The sequence below is a fragment of the Penicillium chrysogenum genome (genome assembly GCF_028827035.1).
Source record: "Penicillium chrysogenum strain IBT 35668 chromosome Unknown utg000001l_segment0_segment0, whole genome shotgun sequence".
NCBI lineage: Eukaryota > Fungi > Ascomycota > Eurotiomycetes > Eurotiales > Aspergillaceae > Penicillium > Penicillium chrysogenum.
This window is the reverse complement of record NW_026622749.1, coordinates 3,496,888-3,520,704: the sequence shown is the minus strand read 5'-3', so window position 1 is coordinate 3,520,704 and position 23,817 is coordinate 3,496,888. Positions and strand designations below refer to the sequence as shown.

The window sequence follows — 23,817 nt, the reverse complement described above, 5'->3', positions numbered from 1 at the left end:
GGACTGTCACCAACATCCCTGCCCTTTTTCTAGTCGGAGTAGCTCGTGTCTCACATCCAGGCACGGCCCAATCTCGCTCATGCCTCGAAGCTGCTATCAGCTATGTAGGTATGCTGTAGTTTCGTTTATTGTCCATTCGCAAACGTCAAATGATGTAGACACCATTGTTATACATACCTTGATTCTCTGAGATTTCTCTCTCCGGACACTATGACAACCATACTAGATCACATTATCCACCTAGCCTCAATGCATTAGCTGTGTCGCTAGTACGATGAGCATCCCTGCACTTCTTGGCATTTTCGCTATTACAGCCGTTGGTAATAGCGTCTTCGGCTCGTTTGTTCTCGGGACGGTAAAATCGAGTATATTGCTATCAGATAAGTTTCCAGGGATAGTTTTTCTTAATAGCTTCGATATACCAAGGCCACGATATCCGCCTATAGAGGTTCGTTAACTCATTTCCTGGGTGGATGAATTCTGGCCAGAGTGATTTCTTCGGAGAAACAAAAAAGAAGCAAATTTCAGTCTGGAAGACTTGACTGAATGTTGGATGCCTTACGGTGGAGGCCAACGTATGTGCCCTGGTCGTCATTTTGCCAAGAGTGTAATCATCGGCGCGCTGGGATTGGTCTTGGAGTTATTTGAATGTGAGCTGGTCGATGTCCGACAAGCTGAACAGGTCAAGCCTGACACAAAATGGGTGCCATATGGAACATTACCACCTACGAAGAAGGTGGACCGTGAGACTTCGAAGACGCGCAGGATGAGGTTGCAATAAAGTATCCCGTTAGTAGTATAAAAAGAACGACTGTCTGGGAGACACAACCTTCTCTGGAACAGAAATACCTCTACTTGCTCGAAACTCTTTAGGAGCCGCTTTTTTAGGGGTTTCTCTGCCCAAGGGAACGGCTATACTATTCGAAGGAAAGAGCGTAGAGAGGATCGGACTTGATCCAAACCCTGTAGAACTGGCAATATCAACGGCGGGGTTCCAAGGTTACCTACATATATACATCCAAGGGCTAGGTACCTACCTAGTCTGCTTACTTCTGACTCATTACCTTCTCTTTCTCTTCTCATCTCTTCCCTCCATCTCTTCCACAAGTCCACATTACACTCAACAATAACCAACTCACCACCAGAAACAATGCTCTCCAACACCAACCTCCAAGCAACAGAAAGACACACCCAACCCCCAATACCCACCCCGCTTATCACAAAACCACCCCAATACCCAAAATTCCTCTACTTCGCCTACGGCTCCAATCTCTCCCCAACCCAAATGAAATCCCGCTGCCGCATAAACCCAGCTCACTCCGCCACCCCGCTAGCAATCGCAGCCCTCCCACGCTGGCGCTGGTTCATCTGTGAACCGGGCTACGCAAACGTCCTCCCACCACTCGGTCTGCACGTCGCGAATCAAGACTCCGAAATCGCGAGTAAGATTCCCGTTTCTGGGTCCGAGGACGCGGTCTACGGCGTTCTTTATCAGATGGATATTGGCGATGAGATGATTCTGGATGGCTATGAGGGTGTTGATGGGAATGCTGCTGAAGCGGGGGCTGGAGATGGTGTGCCTGTTTCTGTTAGGCCCCGGGTGCAAGGTTATGGATCTTATAATAAGTGGTTTGTTGAGGCGGATGTTGTGAAGTGGTTGGATGGGGAGGGGGTTAGGGCGGGGCTTGAGAATGAGGGGAAGGTGCCGGTTTTGGTTTATGTTGATGAGAACTGCGTTGGAATGTCGAAACCGAAGTTTGAGTATATTGCAAGGATGAATCGGGCTATTCGGGAGTCTGTGGATTTGGGGGTTCCTGTGGGATGGGTGGAGGGAGTTATGAGGAAGTTCATTCCTGAATAGTTGTAGAACACTAGATTTAGTTTGGGATAGATAAGACACACGCTTTTAGAATTATATCATTGTTCAATTGCTAGAAAGTTACTCTATTGAAATGAGAAAATCTCATTATCCAGTCTATGCACATATCGAGTTGTATTGATAAAGCTATTTGTCTATATTGGGTATTATCCGGCGGGCAGCTCTGCGCCGGCTGTGGCGGGTGCCGTCGACCAGCGAAACAAGGCTCCAGACTCGACGTTCGAGTAGATCGTTTGATGGGGCGGCCCGGAAGAAGCGGGTGACAGACGCTCACCGCAAGATCGGGAGTGGCCGGGCTTTTGTCGGGCTTTTAAAAAGGTTGGAGTCATGATAATCGGCAGTTGAGATCGTCGCAGAAAGAAATGATTTTTTTTTCGAAGCGGTGTGTATAATTAAGCCTGGCCAGACAGGAGAGTGTACACCGGCGCGGGGAGGTTGTCGCGTCCGTGAAGGAACTCTAGTTCGAGGAGGAAGATGAAACCAAGGAGTTCGCCGCCCATCTTCTGGATCAGCTCACCACCAGCCTTGGCAGAGCCACCTAAAAATAGTATATTAGTATCAAGTACATATGTACCGGGTTCTTATCACATACCGGTAGCAATAATGTCATCAATGACGAGGACCTTCTGGCCGGGCTTGATGGAATCGGCCTGCATCTGGAAGAAATCCTGACCATACTCCTTCTGGTAGCCCTGGGTTTCACAGGGACCGGGGAGCTTGCCCTGCTTGCGCACGGGGACGAAGCTGGCACCCAGACGCAGCGCCAGGCTGGGTCCCATAAGGAAGCCACGGGCCTCGAGGCCAACAATGACATCGGGCTTCTGGCCGTAGTTGGTGAGGACGTGAAGTTCCAGGGAGCGGATCAGGGCCTCATGCAAAGAAGGATCGGCGAAAATAGGCAGGATATCCTCGAACAGAATTCCCGGAGAGGGGAAATCCGGGAACTGGCGCAGGGCGGCGCGCAGTCTTACCTTAAGACTGGCGAGTTCGGCGGCGCTGGTGGCATCGGAGGCGGGGAGTCCGACTTTGGAGGCATCTGGGGTAGTGGAGGACATTATGAGAGGAGGGAAGAGAGGAAGAGAAGGAGGGGAGGTTGGAAGTCAAAGGGTAAAAAAGGAAAAGACCAAAAATTCTTTGGAGGGGAAAAAAAAAAAGGGAAATGGTAAAATTACAGATAAGCAGATAACTGTGCCCCTCACAAGGTCTAGATCCTTTAGTTGTTACTCGTTTTTTGACCTTTTTAGGTATTTTATATATATCTATATATCGATATATGTTGATATATCGGTACATATGATAGAGACATTTATACATTATATACTTTTATTGATATTATACCCTATTTGATATATAGGACATGTGTAGTGACACTCATGTCCTATCATCGGATGTATAGCTATCAACCTTGGAAGTCTTCTACAACCATTTGAAATCAGCGGTCAGATCGCAGGTAAAATACTAAAGTGTTAAAATACTGGTCACGCAATTGCATATTCTTCTAGAAGGTAAAATTGTACTTCCTAAACTAGTATAACTTCTACGGAGTACAAAGAGATATGGCCCAACCCGGGTCGGATCTGCGAGACCCTAATGGATTAGCCCGTAAAACCTAGTGCTCAGTCCCCTCATCGTCAGGGGACGAATTGTGTTGCAAACTTGATACCACTCCTTCGTCATCCCTGCAGTGTTCCGGTTCCCCAGAAGCCTAGACCGTTGAACTGACATCTGGAGTCTGTGGTTACTTTCGAAGGTCCAAAGGAGGACAACAGGCAGAACCCGAAACTAGAACTAACACTACCAGGGACTATCAATGGATCATCAGAAATGACTCACTCTGGATTCTGTCTAGACCGGAGATTTAAAATCGCATTGGATCAGACCATCTCAACGGATATGCCGTATGGCCAGTCTTTGACACATCGTACAGCCATTACACTTAGTCTGACCAATGGAATCTCTCGATTCACAGCGTGAATCTGAAACTCATCACAGTGGCTTTACTGGAAACAGATGTGCGCGCTGCATACCGGGATGTCTGTTGTGCAGATGGTGGGGGGGGATTTGTCCGTGTAATCGCTACTTACCCCTCGTTTTGGGGGGAAACAAAAGTACGAAAGTACGAAAGTAAAACACTAAACAAGATAACAGGGGAAACGCATAATCAGTTGCAGATCATAGTTCGAACCAAAAATAAATAAATAAAAAGATCAAAAAAGAAATCTCAAGTTGTGTTTTTAGGAATAGCCGAACGCGGGGGTCGAACCCGCAGCCTTAAGATTAAGAGTCTTACGCTCTACCGATTGAGCTAGCCCGGCCGGGCTGTTGGAGAGGGGAGCAATAAAGTGCTACATAAGGGAATAAGGCGAATCGTAAATGTATAGTCAAATTTGGTTGAATTGGGCTTGATTCGTTAGTATAATATTCTACATTTATTTTTACTTTTTTTGTTACCAACATGTATTTATTGTTGATGTTCTTATCCACAGATATACGTGTCTGCTTTGTCCTCGACCCGTGTCGAACATATATATATCTCTATTTTGGGCAGCGTCATTCTATGAGACTGAAACCATACCTAAAGTATTACTTGACACTATAGATGCTATCATCCGTGCTCCTATTACGCTTTCCCCTATATGTACCTGCATGTACCTGCATGCGGATACTATATCAAGTATAAAACTGTAGGTCTATGTACCTTTCTTCGTACATCGAAGTATACTCGACCTCGGCGCCAAGCCTAAAACAGGATAGCCCCTCACATGACCAGCACAGACCACCTCGCTTCAAGTTTTTCCGGTGAAGCCCGTATAAATCTGCCTGTTTTCCTCTTTTCCATCTCTCATGCCTTTGAAGTTTGAGAGCCTCGACCGGCCACTTGCATCCCAGATGAATTATTTCTGACCCTGTAATAAATTTGCTACCTACTATGATTGCCGAGATGCAGCCGGATCTGCACCATGACCAGCTCGAGGCCGTGGGCAAAGCCTTCGATGCACTCCTACTAACCGTGTACCGGCTGACTCACAGACAAAATGAGCTGCTCCTGCACATGGACAATGTCTTCAAGCAGGTAAATACCCACTCTTCTTTCTCCCCCCTGCCTCCGCATACTGGTCTCGCATGACGAGGAAATAGCTCTAGATCAGGAGTCACTTTTGTGACAATGACGGATTAACATGTATTATCTGATTGAGACCACGACTGCCTTGCTCTTATGCATTTGACAAGATGAACATTGCTAACTTTGTATCTTGCAGTACACAGACGTGATAGAAATTCTGCCCCCTCAAGATAGACATCGTGCATTTGACGTTCAGACCAAGCTGCTCGAACAGAAAGAAGAATACCGTCAGGGCCTCGTACACAGCAAGCCTCGAGTGGAGGAACAACCCTTGAATTCCATGGATGTAATAAAGACCCTCGTTGCACATCAAAATGTAGACGAAAATACTTTCCTGGCCATCAAGAACGGAGTGAAAGGGTGCAAATCTCTGCTCCGTTCTCAAGATAGCCTTTCCCAAATATCCTCCAACTCGTGCATCCTCGCGCAAGCACCGGCTCCAGCAATCGCGCTGGAGAAGGACTTCACAACGAATGGCACCCAGGGAAATCTACATTGCCCCTTCTCCAAACCGAATAAGATGCAGAGCGCAAATGGCAGCGAGGCCCCCAGTGGGAAAAACTCGGCCCCGAAGGTCCAGATCGAAGCCACCTGCGGCCACGAGCATCTGGACCCCATCAGGGCTGAACTCGAAGAACGACGCTCTAGCCACACCCCATCAGCCCCGTCCTCAAAAGGAGCTTGTCCCGTCTCCCGATGCCCGATCCGATTCCTCGATCAACACTCCCCAGAAGAAATCGCAGAATACGTCGAACGACACAAACATGAGATCCCCCGCAGTCACGCAATTTGCGTCAAGCGTTATCAACGAAACCCACAAGATATGAGACATTTGGACGCCAAATACGGTGGCCTGACCAGCATGATCGCTGGTTTAGGTGTTAAGCATCAAGCGTTCCTGCCTGACCGTCATAGTAGCGGCGAAGGCCACTCGCACTCTGCGTCGAGTGAACGTGTTGAGAAATGGGCTGAGAACGTGGACCCCAGTACACCCAATGTCCCGAACGAGGAGAACAATGAGGAGGATAAGAATGAGGATGATAACCGTCAGAGTCACTTTGACCGTCCCCTTCGTGAAGTCCGCGTGGGTGAATCCCCAAGCAGGCCTTGGGGCATTTCAGTGCCTGTCACACATCTACCCCCCCGCCTCGGCCTCTATCCCCACATCCCCCGACCTCCAAGCCGACAATCCTGATAACCCCGCCGATGCCGACATCCTTGACGCTAAGCCTGCCGGTGGCTGTCCATTCGGCCACGGTAAATCAAAGCCCGAGACCACAAAGCCCGAAACTCTAAAGCCCGAAATGGAAACATCTCGGAGTGGTGAAAGGCCCAAGGACGATGATATTGTTACACCAAAGAGGCCCGGCTGTCCATTCGGCCACGATAAGCCAAAGATGGAAGGTCCGAAACCTGAAACCGAGACCCCCTGGAGTGGTGAGTGGCCTAAGACCTGGCCCAAGGACCAGGCTGTCGCAGATCAGGCAGCCGAACAAGCACCTGATCCCCAGGTTGCTCCGGCTGCTCCCGTGAGCGAGGGCTCGACTACGAAACCCATCCCCCCCAACATTCTCCACCCCCTCCCACATCACCTTCAATGGCCCCGTCTTCTTCGGGTACTCCGCCGAAGAGACCGCCAGCCTCTTACGACAGTTTGGCAATCTGGGCAAATCATGACCCCAAAGAGACTTTTTTGTATAGTATGTTCCCGGAAAGCGCAGTCTCTTAATGCATCACGACGAAACGACATATTTTTTTTTTGCAAGCAATTGTCACTGTATCAGCACAATTGAATCATGATTTAATACGAATTCCAATATAATGTCTACAATAGCTACATAGAATGATAACAACAAAATCCGTAATGTAAAGTAAACGAATGACTTCATCGGGGAGAGTCGACCCTCTCCGAGGGAAACTCGGAGAGCGGGGCAACTTCGTTATCAACACCTTCGTATATAACTTCCTCTCTCTCCCGATGCTGCGAATTACTCCTCGTCTTCTATCTCTATCTCGAATCCTCCGTCCTTCAATCCCACTCAACCCCCAATTCCCTTCCCGCATAATGTCTGCCAACATGTCCATCGTCTCCGCTAAGGATGCCTGCCCTCGTAAGTCACGCCCCGCCAGCTACGGATCCTCCCCTGCCTCTTAGACAGCGAAAGCAGACTCAAATACAGAAATGGAATCAAAACAAGCAAAGAGCAATAGCTAATTCACATATCCTATAGCTGCCGGCCCTTACGTACGTTGTCCTTCCCTCCGTCTGCAGCTCCATCTACCTTGGGAGCTACCCCTCCACACCTGAACTATCCACTCCAAAACATCATTCCACGCACATATTGCACAGACTATAAAAGAAACCAACTAACGAACCCACCACAGTCCCAGGCCATCCGCGCCAACGGCCAGATCTTCGTCTCCGGCCAGATCCCCGCTGACTCCTCCGCGAACTTGGTCGAGGGCAACATCGGCGAGAAGACTCAGGTTTGCTGCGATAACATCAAGGCTATCCTGACCGCTGCTGGTTCCAGCGTGGACAAGATCGTCAAGGTCAATGTATGTGTTTCCCTCCCCGGATTTGTTATTGTGGTGATTCTGGACTCGGCTTTGCCAGGGAGAAAGAAGTGTACACAAGTTCTGAGAAGGACGATTTGCTGACATTGATTTCTCTTCTCAGGTCTTCCTGACTGATATGGCCAACTTCGCTGAGATGAACGCTACCTACGAGAAGTTCTTCGTTCACAAGCCTGCTCGTAGCTGTGTTGCTGTTCACCAGCTGCCCAAGGGTGTGCCTGTTGAGATCGAGTGCATTGCTCTGGAGTAGATTTGAAGATTCATTAAATCTAAGTCTTACTTATTCGAGTCAATGAAAACAATATAAAGGAAGTCTAAAATAAGAATAAGAATGAATTCGAATTATGTTGTGGAAATCCTTGGGGATATCTTCTTCATCTTGATTATTTCCATTCCCGATCCCCGTTTCCTCAAAGAACATACATGCGCGAGTACAAGCAGATACCAAATTGGGAATCATAAGAGTCAAGGGTGCTGATGCGCAATGAGATAGAATGCAAGATACGAAGGAAATGGTGAGGGAAGAAAAGAAGAAACACAACGTTGCTGGCTCGATAGATAAGGAAAACAGGGAACATAAACGTCAAAAGGTGGGAGAGCTTGCTAGGTGCTCACCTGCCGCGGGGGATGATACCGCTCATGCGGCTTCCAGCACCAGCCATCAGGCTCTGTTTCACGATAGCATCAGCAGCAGCAGCGGCAGCAAGTCTTTCCTTCTGACGGCTACGATCCCGTAGATAACCGGCAGCTTCGGGGCGCATGCGAAGAATGCGCAGGATCATATCGTCGTTAGGATCAGCCTGCGCTTCCCGTCGCTTCTCTTCCTTGGCCTTCCTCATCGTGCCCAGGTTGCGGGAGAGCATGATGCTCTTGGCGCGACGGGCAGCGGGAAGGCCCAAGCCGCCGTAGCCAGCACTTGTGGCGCCCAGGTGGGCAGGCGCGGAAGTGCGGTTGCGGGCCGCTTGTTGGCGGTTGACAGTCGCGGAGGCCATGCGTTCCGAGGTGCGGATGAGATGCTCCGTTGGTTCGAAGTAGAAGAAATTGAGAGACTGGATTTCATGGTATTTGGGTGATTTCAGGATATCGATTGGGACGCCGTTTGCTTCGCCGGTTTCGTCGTCAATCGCATGGAAGAAGTTCAATAGTAGCACGAGCCAGCGTGACACGATGTCGACTTCTTGGATGGTTAATGGCTTCTGATGGGACGGCTTATCCGACAGAGGTGGTACGAGTAGACTCTCGATGGTGGCAAGCACTTCCTTCCACAGGCGAGCCATCACCATCTTCATGGCTTCGGGCGTGAGGGTTTTGTTCATGATTGCGAAGTTGTCATTGAAGTAATTGAACAAAGGAGTCAGTGCATTTTCGACGTCTGCCGGTGTGGGTCCGGCAGGGGTTGGCTGCGCTCGGTTGCGATTCAAGAAGCTCGAGACACTAGATATACTGAGTCCTCGAGAGAGCAGAGACTTCAGTGTCCGCCTGGAAAGACAGTGACTGATGTATGCCGAAAGCTTCTCTGTGATCTTCCGAGTCATATCCCTTTCAGTTCGCTTGAGTGTACGGAAAGCCTTGCCGAAGTAGAACTGGATGTCATCTCGCTCGCCTTCCATACTAACACGGAGTAGAAGCCGACCCTGGGTATCCAGGTCGAGCCAATACTCTCTCGGCAAGAAGTCACTGAAGTGCACAGGATCCAGCTTGATCGACGTGCGACCAACGTAGTCGTGATCGCCCACTGCATCCCAGTCCCAGATGGTAGCGATGATATTCAGAGGGCCCTGTGTTGTGAGATCCACTGCATCCTCCCATCGGGGATTGAGATTATTGTAGATGATGCGGGTTTTGGCAATTCGTTTCTGATATTCGTCCGTCAAGACGACATATGGATCGCTGCCACCGCCGATGTCGCATGCTTTCAAGTCTTCTGCCTCCACTACCTTGATCGTAAAGACATAGGTGGTAGACTTGCGGACCTTCTTGAGCTGCGGTGGAGTATTTCTTGCAATGACTTCGGCGCACGCATCGACGTTGATATCCTTTTCGAGTTTGTCGAGCTGCGCAAGTGCATACTCAATATTGTTCAGTTTCACCAGGGACTACAGAAAAATGTTAGCCGCGATATTTACCCAGTTGAGACGGACAAGAACACACCTCTGAGGAGAATTGGAAGGGCTCAATTTTATCCTTATTCGTCCAGGTGTCCTTCGCGAACTGCATCAGTTTTTCCTGGGTGGTTTGGTTCAATGCTGCCTCTTGCTCGGGTGTGAGGCGATCCATCTCCCGCGTGAACATCTTTTCTAAGGAGTCACAGTACGTTGCCACACCTTTCCCAATTGAATTAGAGAGATGCGTCATGAACTTCGCATATTGAAGATCATCGTCCCACTCCAGTTGCACCATATTCTCAACCACTTGGTTGAAAGATCGGAAAATATCAATAACTGATACACTGTGACGATCGTCTTCAGGTGGGAGCTCTGTTCCATCTGCACGAACGGCGAATGCATCTTGTCTTGTAGCTTGGCTGACCCAATCCATGATCTTTTGATCAGTCAGACGAAGCCATCTCCAGACGAAGTCTTGAAGGAGGCTCTCCACATGGAACGGGAATGGAGCACTAAGCCGAGTAAGTAATTTCACAGGAGCAGAACGGGAGTACAGGGGCTTACTCTTCATGGGTGTTATGGAATAACCGCCTGATAGTAGCAAGCTGCTTGTATAGGTCGAAGCCGTCGTCGATAGCGATCTCCTCACCCCTGGCTTTTGCCAGGTCGAGAATCCTAATGATCATTTCATGTGCGTCCTCAGCGAACATAGGGAGTACGTTGTGGCACAAGGTGGTATAGGGATTCACACTATTTCTAAGTTAGAGACTGATCAACTAAACAGACGGGAAAGAAAGAACTCACCCCATAATCTCAGGGTTATTGCGGTAGCGTTTCTGGATCTTTAGCGCAAGCTTTGAGATTGCATCTCCAAGTTGAATGACATGGTCGGGATCCCAGGCCTCTTGTTCCACGGGGATTAGTTGGCTAAGAAGGCTTTGATACTTTGCTGTTGCTTTTTCGGCAAGTCCTTCTTGCACATACGTGCTGAATCGATTGATGTCTTCAGGGTCCTCAACGTAGCTGGGATCCATCTGGACGTGGGTGTCGAGAATGTACATAACTGGACCGAGTGGGCGCGGTTTTGCTTCAAAGCAGTCCATCATAGCCTCATATAGCTCCCGGAGCAGAGCCTCATGAAGTTTGGACAACAGCATTTGCATCGTCTGAAGATCATGTACGGTCCATCGTTGCCGATCAAAGACAGCAGAAGCCGCAAAGCTACTGCGTTTGCGGTTCTCGCCCGTAGGCATTTCCTTCACGAAAGTAAACGCTGAGTCGAGTGTAGTGAGATCAATCTCATTGTCGACAAATTTAGTTTGGGCCACCTCAAGGAACAACACGACCCGGGAGAAGGTTGGAATCCGCCAGCGGAGACAAATCTCATTAAGCAGTTCCGTGGACTGTTTCGAGAGCAGTTTCATTGAAGGCACGTCAGATGTGGCCTGCGTAGCTTCAAGCTCCCGGTCGCGCAGATCATGCGTCAAAGTCTGCGACAAGATATATTTGTACAAAGACCTAGGGTCAGACGGTATGAATGTGTATGTATCGGATTCATCTGACTCTTCTAGAGAAAGCCCACTTAAATCAACAGGCTGATCAATGACATAAGATGTTCTGTCAGTCCGACCAGACGATGTCCTTGACAGGTCGGGGTTCTCGTGGGGACTTGAATTGAACTGAGGAAGAGACCCGGGGGTGCTTTTGGCCAGCTCCGGGTTGGATTGCATGATTGCAAGCATCATTTGTGAGAGATCAGGACCTTCGCTCTTTTTCCAGGCATCATAAGCCTCGTCGGACTCAAAATCATCCCTAGACAAGGTTTTGTGCGTCTGGAGGTTCAGGTGGGCTTGATAGGTTTTTAGGTCCTGCAGAGCGGCCTTTTCGGTCCAGGTTGACTTGTGTTTATCGATTTCGGACTGTGCTTGGGATGTGGTCATCCCAAAGATCTTGGCCACATGTTGAACCAGGGGCATATCCTTCACATTGTAACTCAATGTGCCGACACTTTCTGTCGCAGACGTAGGCCCGTTCGTTTGCATGAGGTCTTGGTCTTGCAGGAGAAGCTTGTTTTCCAGCACCGTCAATCGATTGGCCAACTCTGGGCGGTCCTTGGACCATTCGTGGTCTTTCAAAGTGAGCGCAAGGAGTCGGACAAAAAGTGCAACGTGCCGATCCACCATGAGCTTCCAGCTGTCATCGTCATGCTCTTTGCCCTTGCCTAGCTCTTTGACTGCGTTGGAGTAGAAAATCAGGAGCAGATCTTCAGCTCGCCGGTCCTTCTCCATGCGTTTTCGGAACGAGTCTTCCTTCAGAACGTTGAGAAAGACAGCGAATGTCCGGACCACCAGGTGATCTTGATATTCCTTCCTTTTCTCCTTTCCCATCAACACACCCGTCAACCGCTTCTCCAGCTCGGACACGAAGCCATGGGGAACCCTGGTGCTTTTCGAGTCCCTGACCAAGGAGAAATCGCTCATTAAATCATGAATGGAGGTGGCTGATCGTTTTGGCCGCGCCGGCGCGACGGGGGCATTTTGGATGCGACGAGAGCGAGGGTGGAGGAGATAGGCAAGGTAGGCAACCCGAATGGCATGACTGTATGCCACGTTGGCGTTTAGGGGGCGGCGCCGCGCTATAGAGGAGTTACGCGAATGACGACCCTCATTCTGGAGGCTGTTAATCCGTCGGTTGACTCCTCGGGATTGGGTAGATGCTGTCGACATGGGGTTGTCAATTAAATTCGTGCAACGTTAGGAGGTGACAGGCAGCGCTGGAACATGGAGGAAGTTGGGAAGCCAGCACCCAGAAGAAGCTTTTCAGATATATTTCTTTTTCTTTCAGTCCGAAGTGAAAGCCGTGACAAGACTGGAGGGGCGAGTTTGTTTATTGAAGGGGAAGAGGGGGGAGGTGAAACAAAAAGCTGCCGAACCAACTGACGTATGGGCGTCCCGCCCAAAAACAATGCTATTTATGGTCTGACTATACTATGGGAATACTATATATTTCTCTACTTTTCGTTTCATATACCAGCGCTTATTGAATATTGCTAGTCCAAGGTGTCCTAATCCTTGTTCTCCCTGGATGGGGTCAAAGTTATAAAGCTGCAAGGGTTTCCTGGTTATTTGCGAAGATCAAATATGGACAACTAGTCAAAGCTTACATCTAAAGAGTGATCTAGGGGGATATTCAAAAGAGGTCTATACTGATGTCTAAAAGGGCATCCAAAAGGCATTCTAGAATGACAACCCGGGGGACATCGTGGTGTCTCAAATATAACGTCCACAATATCAAATGGATATCAATGCGATATACCGGCACATACGACAAACACAAACGTAGTTTTTAATCCAAATTCATTCCGAGCATGCGATCGGGCTTTTTCGGGTTTTGATGAAACATAGGACTGGTGAATCGACCACCAGTCCCCAAAGACGCCGAAGATAGAAAATCATACTGGTATTTACACAAACAAAACGAGAAACCAGATGTCAATCACCACTTGTCACCGGACTTGCGGGCCTAAAGCAAATGGTTAGCTTTTTGCCTTCCTAAGAGGTTGTGAATATCATGCCCACATACCGGCAGAGCATTGGGACCTCCCAACTCCGTCTCCAGACCATCGGGGTAGGTCTTAGGAACACTCGGCTTGTCGGGGTAGTTGAGGCTGACAACGCCAACCAGGCCAAGGAAAGCAGCGACGAAGCATCCGAGGTGGAAGAAACCCTTGCCGGGCGAGACGTGGGTATATTGCTCGGGACTGAAGACACCGAGGATTTCGTTATCCTCATGCACAGGCTCGCCAAAGTTGCGCTTTTCTTGCGCATCCCACCAGCCACCGTGAGGGTCTCTGTGTGCACGCTTCACAGCGGGAGGGTTCGGGTAGTTGTTGTTCTATCTCCGGCGGTTAGGTTCCCAGATACCGAGTAGGGGGACGGAATCTGTGCCACATGGATGCTATACCTGTAGAGGATCATCAATCTCAGCAGCACGGAGAGCTGGTATCTGGGAGAAAGATGCGCGAGGAGCAATGGCTCGAGCGGCAACCTGGGGCAGGCGCCGGGCCAAGATCCGTTGAGACAGCATCTGGGAGAGGAATTGGAGGTCAGAAAGGCTGAAGAGGGGTCGAAGTTAAGATTGAGCGAAAGAAAAGAGCTTACAGTTATGCTGAAAGGCAAGCAGCAAATGAGTTGTCAGAGGAAGGCAAGAGAGCCAATTGGGTAGAGGGGGTTGAATATCGATGATGAACGGATGGAGGTTTGCGGAATGTTGTGGCCTGAGGCATCTAGTCACAAGACTTCAGGCATCTACGCGCCGGCGCGACCATGTAATTACTCGCCCGAAGGAAAAAAACCACTCTCCACGTATTCTCATCATCTCCGTTGTTTTTCCGTCCCCATCCACGCTACAGTGCCGATAAGCATGCCAAACTTCTCGTAGTATCTCTACTCGATATTCCCCATTTGCTGATGCCAAAATCCTCTACTTCGACTGCGTCATTGTTGGGATAACTGGGGTCACCTGCCGCCACCGGCCCCTGTCGTCTGCGGTTACAAGTCATGCAAAACGGCACCCCCAACGGCCCATCACCCCAAGATGAACGCGTGACGCCTGTGCCCGATTCTACACCTCTAAACGGGTCTGTAATCGAAACCCCATCGGATTCGACCCCCCACGAATCGATTCCTTCCGAGCCGAAAGACGTCGAAGCTGTTCATCAACCTGAAGAACCCCCATCAAAGAAACGAAGACTCACAGATTCATCCTCGTCGCAACGTTCCACTCCCAGACCACCATCCCCGCCTTGGAAAAAGGCTGGCTTTGAGGGACCCACGTCTTTCCTCTCTGACGGCAAGCGTAGGTCGTCGCGAACAAATGCCGTGCCCATCGAATTGCAACCTGGATCGGACAAGAGACATACGCGGGGGGCTCAGAACAAGAATGCTGGCAAGTCTGCTCGAGATGGAAACAAGCCGGCTACATCCTCGCCGCTATCGGTAACGCAGTCACGCGCCGACATCAGTGGGAAACTGAGTGGAAAGGCCACTGCCAATGGATCACCCAGAGCGCCATCGCGCGCGGCGGCCAACAAGCCGCAGCGTATCTCACAGCCCCCGGCACCAAAACCAAGTCATTCGCGCACCAAATCCCGCAGCTCCGCTACCCTTCCTCGCCCGTCTGGCGCCAACGGCACCAGTTCTCGCTCGCTCCGCGATCGCCCATCCCTTTCGAACCTGTCACAGGAGGTCAATGGAGCTCCAGATGATGCCAATATGGATGACAAGGAACCCGGACAAGGATCATTGAAAATTCCAAAATTGCGCATTAAATTGAGCAAGCCTGTCCTTCCTATTCGACACCCCGGCCACATACCGCAGAAGAAACACACGTCTTTCAGAGAATGGGTTTACCAAAACGACAGCTCAAACATATTGTCAGAGGATGAGGCCGCGATAGAGGCGCGCAAACGGCATGAAGTAATGGCTGCCGCTGAGCCCGGTGGACCGTTGAGTTCTCAAGTCTGCTCAGCATATATCACAGAACAGCAAGAGGAACCTCCCCCACAGTATTCGCACCAGGACCACTTGGTTTCCCATGCGCTCTATTTCCAGAAGCTCCTCGACAAAGAACACAAGCGCCACCGACAAACAGCCAAACTGTTTGCGCAATGGTGTGCTGACGCTTATCGAAAACGCCACAAGAACCCCGAAGATATTCTACGTGAGCAACAGGAAGAGATGCGTGGGAAACGCAAGCAGCTAGCAAAGGATCTTCAGAAGATGTTCGACCTGACCCGTGCCGATATTGATCGGGTCCGCCTAGCACGTTGGGAAGAAGAGCGGAAAATGGAAGACCAACAGGCTCTTGATCGCGCCATTAAAAAGTCTACTATGCTCTTCGAGAAGCGTCGATCGGAGATTTTGGGAGAATCGCCTAGCGATGCTCCGGTGACGAGTGACGATGAGGGTGGCGTATCTGGCTTCTCGTCTGGCGTAGGCGAAGAAGACGAGAGTAACATGTCAGATTCTGAATCCGGAACCGACGACGAGGTCAATGTGGACGATGATGCCACATTGACCGCAGAAGAGCTCCGGCTGAAATACGCCAACTTACCGGCTGAGGACTATACCGACCGGATGTCTGTAGCCTCAGGCAGCACGGCAATAACCGACCCCAACGAATCCTTGGGCCCTGAAGCTGTTTTGGATGACCTCGATTCACAGGCCGCCCGCGAAGATAATCAGTTGGACGACGTCGATTCAGTGCTGATGGATGATAGTGATGCCTCCACAGACATGGATGATGATATGGGTGATAGTGACGAAGAGGAAGAAAATCTAAGTGAGGAGTCGGATGACGATGATGAGACGAGACCCGGCCTGCTGGGTTTCTTCTCGAAGAATGAAACTCCTGTACCAAAAGATGGCGGAGAGGGAGACGAAGCCTCGTCTGTGGGCCACAAAGACATCGATATCAAATCGGCATCGGAGGGTGAAGATGACATTGACTTCGAAGATCAAGATGAAGTATCCCTAGTTCCAATTGGACCAACGACCAGCGAGGGCACCTCAGCAGAAGGTACGCCCTTACATATCGCCAATGCTTCTGAAGCCTCTCCTGCTACTGGAGGAGAAACACCTGTGGTTGACACCCCGATGGAAGAGGAGCTCGCCAAAGCCGAAGCCGAAGCTGAGGATGGAGCGACTGCTGGTGTTGTACATGACATTGACCAAATCCACGAATTGGGAACCGCCAAGCCAGAGACCGAGGAGGCAACTCCCGCCGACATCGCAGATGACATTGAACACCCCCAACTTATGGAAGTAGATCATGCTCATGCCAGCCGACCAAGCGGGGATATATCCAGTGAGCCGTCGCCGGGAACCTTCGCAAGCAAGCCATCCGAGCCTGATTCAGTCTCGTCGCTCGAGCCTGCGATCGAAAAGGCATTGCAAATAAGTCACTCGCCTGCCCCAGGCCTACAGACACCCATTCCACACATCTTGCGTGGTACGCTACGTGAATATCAACACTACGGATTGGATTGGCTTGCGGGTCTCTACAACAACCACATCAATGGTATCCTGGCAGACGAGATGGGTCTGGGCAAAACGATTCAAACCATTGCCCTTCTTGCCCACCTTGCCGTGGACCATGGTATCTGGGGGCCGCACTTGGTAGTCGTTCCCACCAGTGTCATGCTCAACTGGGAAATGGAGTTCAAGAAATGGTGCCCGGGGTTTAAGATCATGACTTACTATGGTAACCAAGAAGAACGCAAACAGAAACGCCGAGGCTGGACAGATGACAATGCCTGGAACGTGCTGATTACATCGTACCAACTCGTTCTGCAGGACCAAATGTCTCTCAAACGAAAGGACTGGCACTACATGATTCTTGATGAAGCACACAACATCAAGAACTTCCGCTCACAGAGGTGGCAAGCTCTTCTTACGTTTAAGTCCCGTGCTAGGCTTCTCCTGACGGGTACACCACTCCAGAACAACCTGACGGAACTGTGGTCTCTTCTGTTCTTCTTGATGCCTTCGGATGGTACCAATGGTGGCGTTGACGGGTTTGCGGATTTAAAGGATTTCTCTGAATGGTTCCGGCGCCCCGTTGAGCAAATTCTGGAGCACGGCAGGGAGACTATGGACGAGGAGGCCAAGGGCGTGGTCACCAAACTTCACACCGTCCTCCGCCCGTACCTTCTTCGTCGACTGAAGGCCGATGTCGAAAAGCAAATGCCTGGCAAGTACGAACATGTGGTCTACTGCAGGCTATCAAAGCGGCAGCGATACCTTTACGACGGCTTCATGTCGATGGCCCAGACCAAGGAAACGCTCGCGTCCGGAAACTTCCTCTCCATCATCCACTGTCTGATGCAACTCCGTAAAGTATGCAACCACCCCGATCTCTTTGAAACCCGTCCCATCTCCACCTCCTTTGCGATGCCGCGGTCTGTGGCTATGGACTTCAATATCAAGGAATCTCTCGTTCGACGACGGCTACTCTTTGAACACCCACTCACCAAGATCGACTTGGATTTCCTCAACCTCGCGCCCATATCACGGGAAGATATCTCACGACGGCTGGCCGACGACAGTATCAGGCTGATGGCCATTGGCCCGTTCAAGACTCTCCGAGAACGCCAGTACAACCGAACCAACTGGGAGATGGGCTTTGACGGTTCCAACATGCAGACCATCTTAGAATCATTGGAGAACGCTTGTCGGAAGAGGCGAATGGCGGAATTAGAGCGGTGTCTCTACTTCGAATCCAAGCGGCATGGCCGTCGGCCCGTATACGGTAGCAGCCTGATCGAATTCCTCCGGGCCGGGACCAAGGAACACGCGCTATCCAATGCGCCACTGCGGAAGCGCTCAATGGCCGACTGGTTGTCAAGCCGGTCCTCTGTCCTCGCGTCGATGATTCTGACCGTCGAGGAACGGGCTCTTGAGATGCATGGCTATGTCCAGAGATTCGCCTGTGTCACCCCGGCTGCCGTGGCCGCGGGCATGAGCGAAGCCGCCTTGACTCCCGTCGAGACCCGGCTTTTGACGAATAATCGCCCAAACCCGCCATACGATCCTTTCCACGAAGCACGGATGCGGCTCTCTATTGCGTTCCCGGATAAGAGATTACTTCAATACGATTGTGGTAAACTGCAGCGCCTCGACAAACTCCTACGTGACCTCAAAGCCGGTGGCCATCGAGCCTTGATCTTCACCCAGATGACCAAGATGCTCGATATTCTCGAACAGTTCCTCAATATCCATGGCCATCGTTATCTCCGACTCGATGGAACTACGAAAGTGGAGTCCCGACAGATGCTCACGGAACGATTCAATAGCGACCCCCGGATCCTCGCTTTCATCCTATCGAGTCGATCCGGTGGTCTCGGTATCAATCTGACGGGCGCCGACACGGTCATCTTCTACGATCTCGACTGGAATCCAGCCATGGACAAGCAATGCCAGGATCGCTGCCACCGCATCGGTCAAACCCGCGATGTCCACATCTACCGGTTTGTATCCGAGTATACCATTGAATCCAACATCCTCCGCAAAGCCAACCAGAAGCGCATGCTGGACGATGTCATCATCCAAGAAGGCGAGTTCACCACAGACTACTTCACCAAGCTGGACGCACAAGGGATCGCCGAACCCGACGAGCGCGACGGGCAAGACGAAGCAAGTGCCGCCATGGACCGAGTCCTCGGCAACCGGGTCGGCGGAACCCGTGTCTTCGAAGCAGCCGAGGATAAGGAGGATCTGGATGCGGCGAAGAATGCCCAAAAGGAACAGGAGCACGCCGACGATGGCGACTTCGAGGAGCACGCTTCGCACGGAACACCTGCCCAGGCTGGAACGCCGTTGGCCGTGGAAGACGGGGCAGCGCCGGTTCCACTGCAGGTGTCTGGTGACCAGCCCGATGGAGAATTACAGCCGGGTCACATTGACGACTATCTCCTGCGCTTCATGGAGTGGAACATGAGGGATGAACCCCTGGTTCTACCGGCGGATAAGAGCAAGAAGAAGTCCAAGAAGGGCAAAGAGCATCATCTCAAGAGGCGTCGTTAAGAGCCATTATGAGATCCGAGCTCGCCTCCTTTTTTGACTCCACTCCGACCGTTTCACGTTTCAATAATCCCCTCACGTTAACCTGTTTTTTTTCTCCTATTTGGGGCTTTGTAATAGTGTGTGCTTGTGTATAATCCAGGCGTTGGAGATGTAACGTTTTTTTGTCCTTTTTTTTCCTATTCTCTTCTGATTAGCTGTCTGTATTACTTTTACTTTTTTTTTCTTTTGCTCGATTCTGTTCCTATTCACGGTGTTAATTCCTATATTAAACCAAAAAAAGACCCAATAGAATCCATTAGCAGAAATAAATGTTAAACAATTTCTCAAATCAATAGTCTATTTCCCGGAGATTATACTCAACTCGACAAGTGGATCGGAATCCATATACGGAGTAGGGAGATCATCTCCCAAGGGTCCCTTGGATCTGGCTATTGGGGTCTAGCTCGGTGTTTATATTAATATCAATAGCGTGAGAATGGGGAATTGTGTTATATTAGGAAAGGTGCTACATAGGGAATAGTGAATATCTCTATATAGTACATTAAGAATATCCAAGTGTACAGTGTATTTAAATAAAGGTAGTACTCGTTACAATATCACTAGTGAACTAGGTATAACTACTCTATGCATGTACACTACAACTAGCAATTGACAGTAGGGAAGAGAATCTCGGGTTTCCCCCTTTTTCTCCAGGGCTGACGAATTCCTCCCATGGCTCGGTCGGTCCCAAAGCCAAGTACTCCGTACATCGGCAAGTCTTCTCCGAATGTCGACCGCGTGGGTTGAAGTGGAACACGAGTCATGAGGAACTCGGAAGTGGAGCCTCATTCTGCAGCGGGCTATACGACTCGGATACGCATACCAACATACAACATAGGGATAATAACTTTTGCACATGATCCCCAGGGAAGACGAGTGGGGAGATATTGAGCCAGTTGCCGAATATTTCCCGGTGGGCGAACGTTGATTTGACGTGATTTGAGCTGTTGGGGTCAGGGTCCCCACTGATCTTCTCTCCAAATCTCCAATGATGCGAGACAGTTGGGAACTGGTAGGGCTCTCCAGGGCTCTCCAGGGCTCTCTCGGAGACACTCCGGACTCCATTAAGCTTTGGGAAGTACCTCCTTTGGAAGAGCAGATCCATGGTGATCCGGGGATCTCGCTACGATTTATAGAGATGGTATTTTCTCCATTGGACCGAGGGAATAAAGGGGGGAGGAGATGAAATTCGCTTTTATGTTGGTCCAGAGCAGTAGCAGGTATTTCAAATAACCTTTTACTTTTTTTTTCCTTGTTAACGGCTGTGAACATCAAAGGAAGGATCACCGTTTTAGTTCGGAGGCGCGCGGGTGAGCAAATGCCGATGCGCTAGGAGGATCTTTTATTTTTCATTGCCTCATTGCCTCATTGCCTCGTTTGGGAAATCCGTAGAATTTGAATCTAAAAACAAAGAAGATAATAAAGTAGTAGAATATACTGTTGTAGATTCCCGTAATGCAGAGACTCGGCATTTCTCCAGGTCATTTCCCGAGAGAAGATAAGAAATTGGCCCATGGATCGAAGGTCTTCATATAAAGAGAGATGTGACATATGCAGGTCGAAAGTGATTGGCAGGGCTCTTTTCATGCAGTCTCGGGCCCGTGCTGGTTTTTCTTTTTCGTTTTTTCTTTTCTGATTCGCTCATATTCTCTCATGTCTCTTAGAGGTTCATGAGAAACCCCCTCTTAGGGAACCCCCCTAAGAGGGGGAGCGAGTCAGGATATCAAGAGCCCAATAAATCCACTATTGAGGACCTGGGCAGATCGTCGATCAATTTGCCAGATTTTACCAGATTTTACCAGATCGATTGGCACTCGCACGAACTCGTACTCCACTGGGGTGTCCCATCATTGGTGTAAGTTGAGAGGGGGCTTTGCACTAGTTCTGACACCATATGCCTTAGCGGGCTCACCAGCCGAAAAGGGGAAAAAGAAAGAAAAGGTAAAAAAAAAAAAAAAAAGAAAAAGAGAAAAGAAAAAGAAAAAGAAAGGCACCGCTTTTTTCCCCAGCGATTTGGGCCCCCAATAGCGTTGGATCGAAGCACATGGTCGTCTGAACCTCGGAACTGAAATTGCAGAATTGCAGCACATGTCCACTTGGGCACCCCCATTCCACTCCCAAGGTTACACTTCCGTATATCCATCATTCCCATAGCTTCGGGTTTATCAGCTCTGGTCTGGTTTTGGAGAAAGGTCCGGTGCAGAACCACCGGGTCAGTACGTCAGTACCGTGGAGGATCCCGAGGTGGCGGTGATCGGCGACCATGAAGTCCAAGACGCCATCCACGAGAGAGGGCTTATCTGGTTTGGAGTATGACCCGTATTGGGATAAAACTGGGGCCCGGCTAGCAATGCACAGTAAATCACTCCTGGGGAACTATGTTGTATACGCATGGTACGGACTGCTGGGACTTCCCATTTCCCGTCGGACCGAATTTGCCATATTCGCATCTGAATATCTCGATACGTCGAATGTTGGAAGAAAGAAAGAGAGAAAAAATAACCAACAGCTAAACAGATCACTCCATACTCCGTACACCGTAGAGACCGAGGTGATCAATCCATTCCAATATCCGCTTTGTTAAAACGCGCCAAGCTCTCAACTGGGGATAGTGAGACCGAGCAGAGCTGCTCCGCTTAAGATGATCATCCACTTGGAGTAATGACATCGCCCTGATGATCGACCTGACCCATAACCAATGAAGGATGCTCTGCGAATCTCGTTGATGATCGCCGCTGGAACGGATGCTAAGACCCAATGGATCCTCAAGGAGGGACAGATTGTGTGCTCTCGGGTTCCATAATGACAGAACCAAGACAATGGAGATGTGGAGATGCGAGATTAGAGGTGAGAAGGTGGAAGTGGGTGAAGTTGGGGAGTTGGCCCTAACAAACCACTCACCATATTATATTCTCTTTTTTTTTTTTTTTGGAGGATTTTTATTTTTATTTCTCCCTAAACCCATTTCCCCCATTTCTACATATAATAGTCGTTGTCTCGCCCGTTTCCTGTCTCTTTCTTGTTGATCATCTTTGATCTTCGTACTATTTCCCCTCCCTTTCTACTCCCCTGGACTGTGCGTCAATAATGAAGACTTCCATCTCCTCCGATGTATGGGAGAAGAAGAAGGCGTTGATTTCCAAGTTGTATATGGAAGATGAATGGCCCTTGAAGCAGGTCATTAAGCAGATACGTACCGATGATTTCAATCCTAGGTGAGTACATTGATGTTCCATGAGGACTCCAATCATCGACTATCAACTAACACCCTCCAGTGAAACCCAACTGCGAAGCAGACTGAAGAAATGGCGAGTGACCAAGCCATCTCGCCAGACTCGGAAGAAAAGTCTGGCTTCAGCCTCGGGGGAAGAACCAGACTCAGACAAGGATGCGAAGCGCAAAGCATCCATCCAAAGACCACTGCCATCATTACCAAGGGAAACACCAGCCCACCATGAATGGCCCATGACACAGCCCATCTACGGACAACCGTCCACCCTCCAACACCCCGTCCCAGACCAGGACCGGAAATGGAGCTCTCCGATGATCCAACAACTCACTCCCAGTCCCTCCGGGGAGCATGTTCTCATCCCAGACCGCACAACAGCCGTCTCTTACCCCGACCCCAGTCCAACAACAACATCCTTCGACCACGCCACCTCCCCAATTGGCGAGGGTCTCATGCTGAACACAACCTCCGCCGTGGCCCCATCCTACCCAGCCTACCCACTCTCACCCGAATCGTGCCTCCCAAGTCCAGGCACAGCAACCACCCCCGGCGGCATGGGCTGGTCGCCCCGCGCTGTCTCAGTAGACTATGGCCTCAACCCATCCCAGTGGTACTCCATGCCCTTCGAGGCCATCACTCCCCCAGCCGTCCCTCAGTCCACGGCTGCTCCCATGGCCCCTTCAGCCAACGGCTACCTGCCCCAAGCCCAGCTCTACCATCCCCAGTACCACCCCTACCATGGGGAGACAGAGTACCCTGGCTATGATGCTAAGAACTGGAAGCGCGCTATGTCATTACAGTATGATATGGCCGGCCATCCGGCTTCCCGGCCTGAGCACGACAGGAAACAGATGCTCCCGCATACACAGCCACATGGTCCGTCACATCCTATGGTGTCACCGTCGCATACCCAGTCCGGGCCTCATTCAGTGATGTGTGCTCCGATAATGCCTTATATGGGCCATGACCATTATGCGCAGAAGCCTCCGGGGATTGGATACTAGATGGTACTTGTACTGGCACTCTGTTAAATATCCGTGATACCTTATACCTTTTTTTGTGTGAAATATGGGTGGTTTATTTGTTTTTGTCATACCCGATATGTTTGGTTTTGGGGAGTTTGGATGAAAAGGAAACTGTATATATTGATACCTATTGACTAATTGAGCTTGAATACATTATACTATGTACATCTATACTATCCATATATATCCGATGTGCAAACAGACAAACCTGGGAAGAGTCTTCTATAAATGCCAAGCACCTATGAGTTACCCGAA

General features: G+C 50.1%; 9 protein-coding genes across 9 annotated transcripts; 5 read left to right on the top strand and 4 right to left on the bottom strand.

The window, feature by feature from the left end:
* Positions 1-1,150: 1,150 nt before the first annotated feature.
* On the top strand, positions 1,151-1,861 carry N7489_001399 (gamma-glutamylcyclotransferase family protein; the record flags this gene model as incomplete). The annotated part of the gene is made up of 1 exon (XM_056707154.1): positions 1,151-1,861. One exon carries the CDS (start codon positions 1,151-1,153, stop codon positions 1,859-1,861), a length of 711 nt encoding a protein of 236 aa, XP_056571456.1.
* Positions 1,862-2,025: 164 nt separating this feature from the next.
* On the bottom strand, positions 2,026-2,208 carry N7489_001398 (uncharacterized protein; the record flags this gene model as incomplete). Its single annotated transcript, XM_056707153.1, has 1 exon — positions 2,026-2,208. One exon carries the CDS (start codon positions 2,206-2,208, stop codon positions 2,026-2,028), a length of 183 nt encoding a protein of 60 aa, XP_056571455.1.
* Positions 2,209-2,271: 63 nt separating this feature from the next.
* On the bottom strand, positions 2,272-2,934 carry N7489_001397 (adenine phosphoribosyltransferase APT1; the record flags this gene model as incomplete). Its single annotated transcript, XM_056707152.1, has 2 exons — positions 2,272-2,417; positions 2,472-2,934. The coding sequence occupies 2 exons, from the start codon at positions 2,932-2,934 to the stop codon at positions 2,272-2,274; spliced, it is 609 nt and encodes a 202-aa protein (XP_056571454.1).
* A 1,874-nt stretch (positions 2,935-4,808) lies between these two features.
* Positions 4,809-6,796, top strand: N7489_001396 (uncharacterized protein; the record flags this gene model as incomplete). The annotated part of the gene is made up of 4 exons (XM_056707151.1): positions 4,809-4,952; positions 5,140-6,081; positions 6,125-6,703; positions 6,788-6,796. The coding sequence occupies 4 exons, from the start codon at positions 4,809-4,811 to the stop codon at positions 6,794-6,796; spliced, it is 1,674 nt and encodes a 557-aa protein (XP_056571453.1).
* Positions 6,797-7,068: 272 nt separating this feature from the next.
* Positions 7,069-7,830, top strand: N7489_001395 (uncharacterized protein; the record flags this gene model as incomplete). The annotated part of the gene is made up of 4 exons (XM_056707150.1): positions 7,069-7,114; positions 7,235-7,248; positions 7,389-7,562; positions 7,684-7,830. The coding sequence occupies 4 exons, from the start codon at positions 7,069-7,071 to the stop codon at positions 7,828-7,830; spliced, it is 381 nt and encodes a 126-aa protein (XP_056571452.1).
* A 361-nt stretch (positions 7,831-8,191) lies between these two features.
* On the bottom strand, positions 8,192-12,411 carry N7489_001394 (C2 domain protein; the record flags this gene model as incomplete). The annotated part of the gene is made up of 4 exons (XM_056707149.1): positions 8,192-9,676; positions 9,732-10,197; positions 10,250-10,435; positions 10,490-12,411. 4 exons carry the CDS (start codon positions 12,409-12,411, stop codon positions 8,192-8,194), a joined length of 4,059 nt encoding a protein of 1,352 aa, XP_056571451.1.
* Positions 12,412-13,180: 769 nt separating this feature from the next.
* Positions 13,181-13,771, bottom strand: N7489_001393 (uncharacterized protein; the record flags this gene model as incomplete). The annotated part of the gene is made up of 3 exons (XM_056707148.1): positions 13,181-13,207; positions 13,268-13,579; positions 13,649-13,771. 3 exons carry the CDS (start codon positions 13,769-13,771, stop codon positions 13,181-13,183), a joined length of 462 nt encoding a protein of 153 aa, XP_056571450.1.
* A 473-nt stretch (positions 13,772-14,244) lies between these two features.
* On the top strand, positions 14,245-19,269 carry swr1 (putative SNF2 family helicase/ATPase (Swr1); the record flags this gene model as incomplete). The annotated part of the gene is made up of 1 exon (XM_056707147.1): positions 14,245-19,269. The coding sequence occupies one exon, from the start codon at positions 14,245-14,247 to the stop codon at positions 19,267-19,269; it is 5,025 nt and encodes a 1,674-aa protein (XP_056571449.1).
* A 3,106-nt stretch (positions 19,270-22,375) lies between these two features.
* N7489_001391 (Clr5 domain-containing protein) lies at positions 22,376-23,541 on the top strand (the record flags this gene model as incomplete). The annotated part of the gene is made up of 2 exons (XM_056707146.1): positions 22,376-22,523; positions 22,584-23,541. Exons 1-2 carry the CDS (start codon positions 22,396-22,398, stop codon positions 23,539-23,541), a joined length of 1,086 nt encoding a protein of 361 aa, XP_056571448.1. The 5' UTR covers positions 22,376-22,395.
* Between the last annotated feature and the right edge of the window lie 276 nt (positions 23,542-23,817).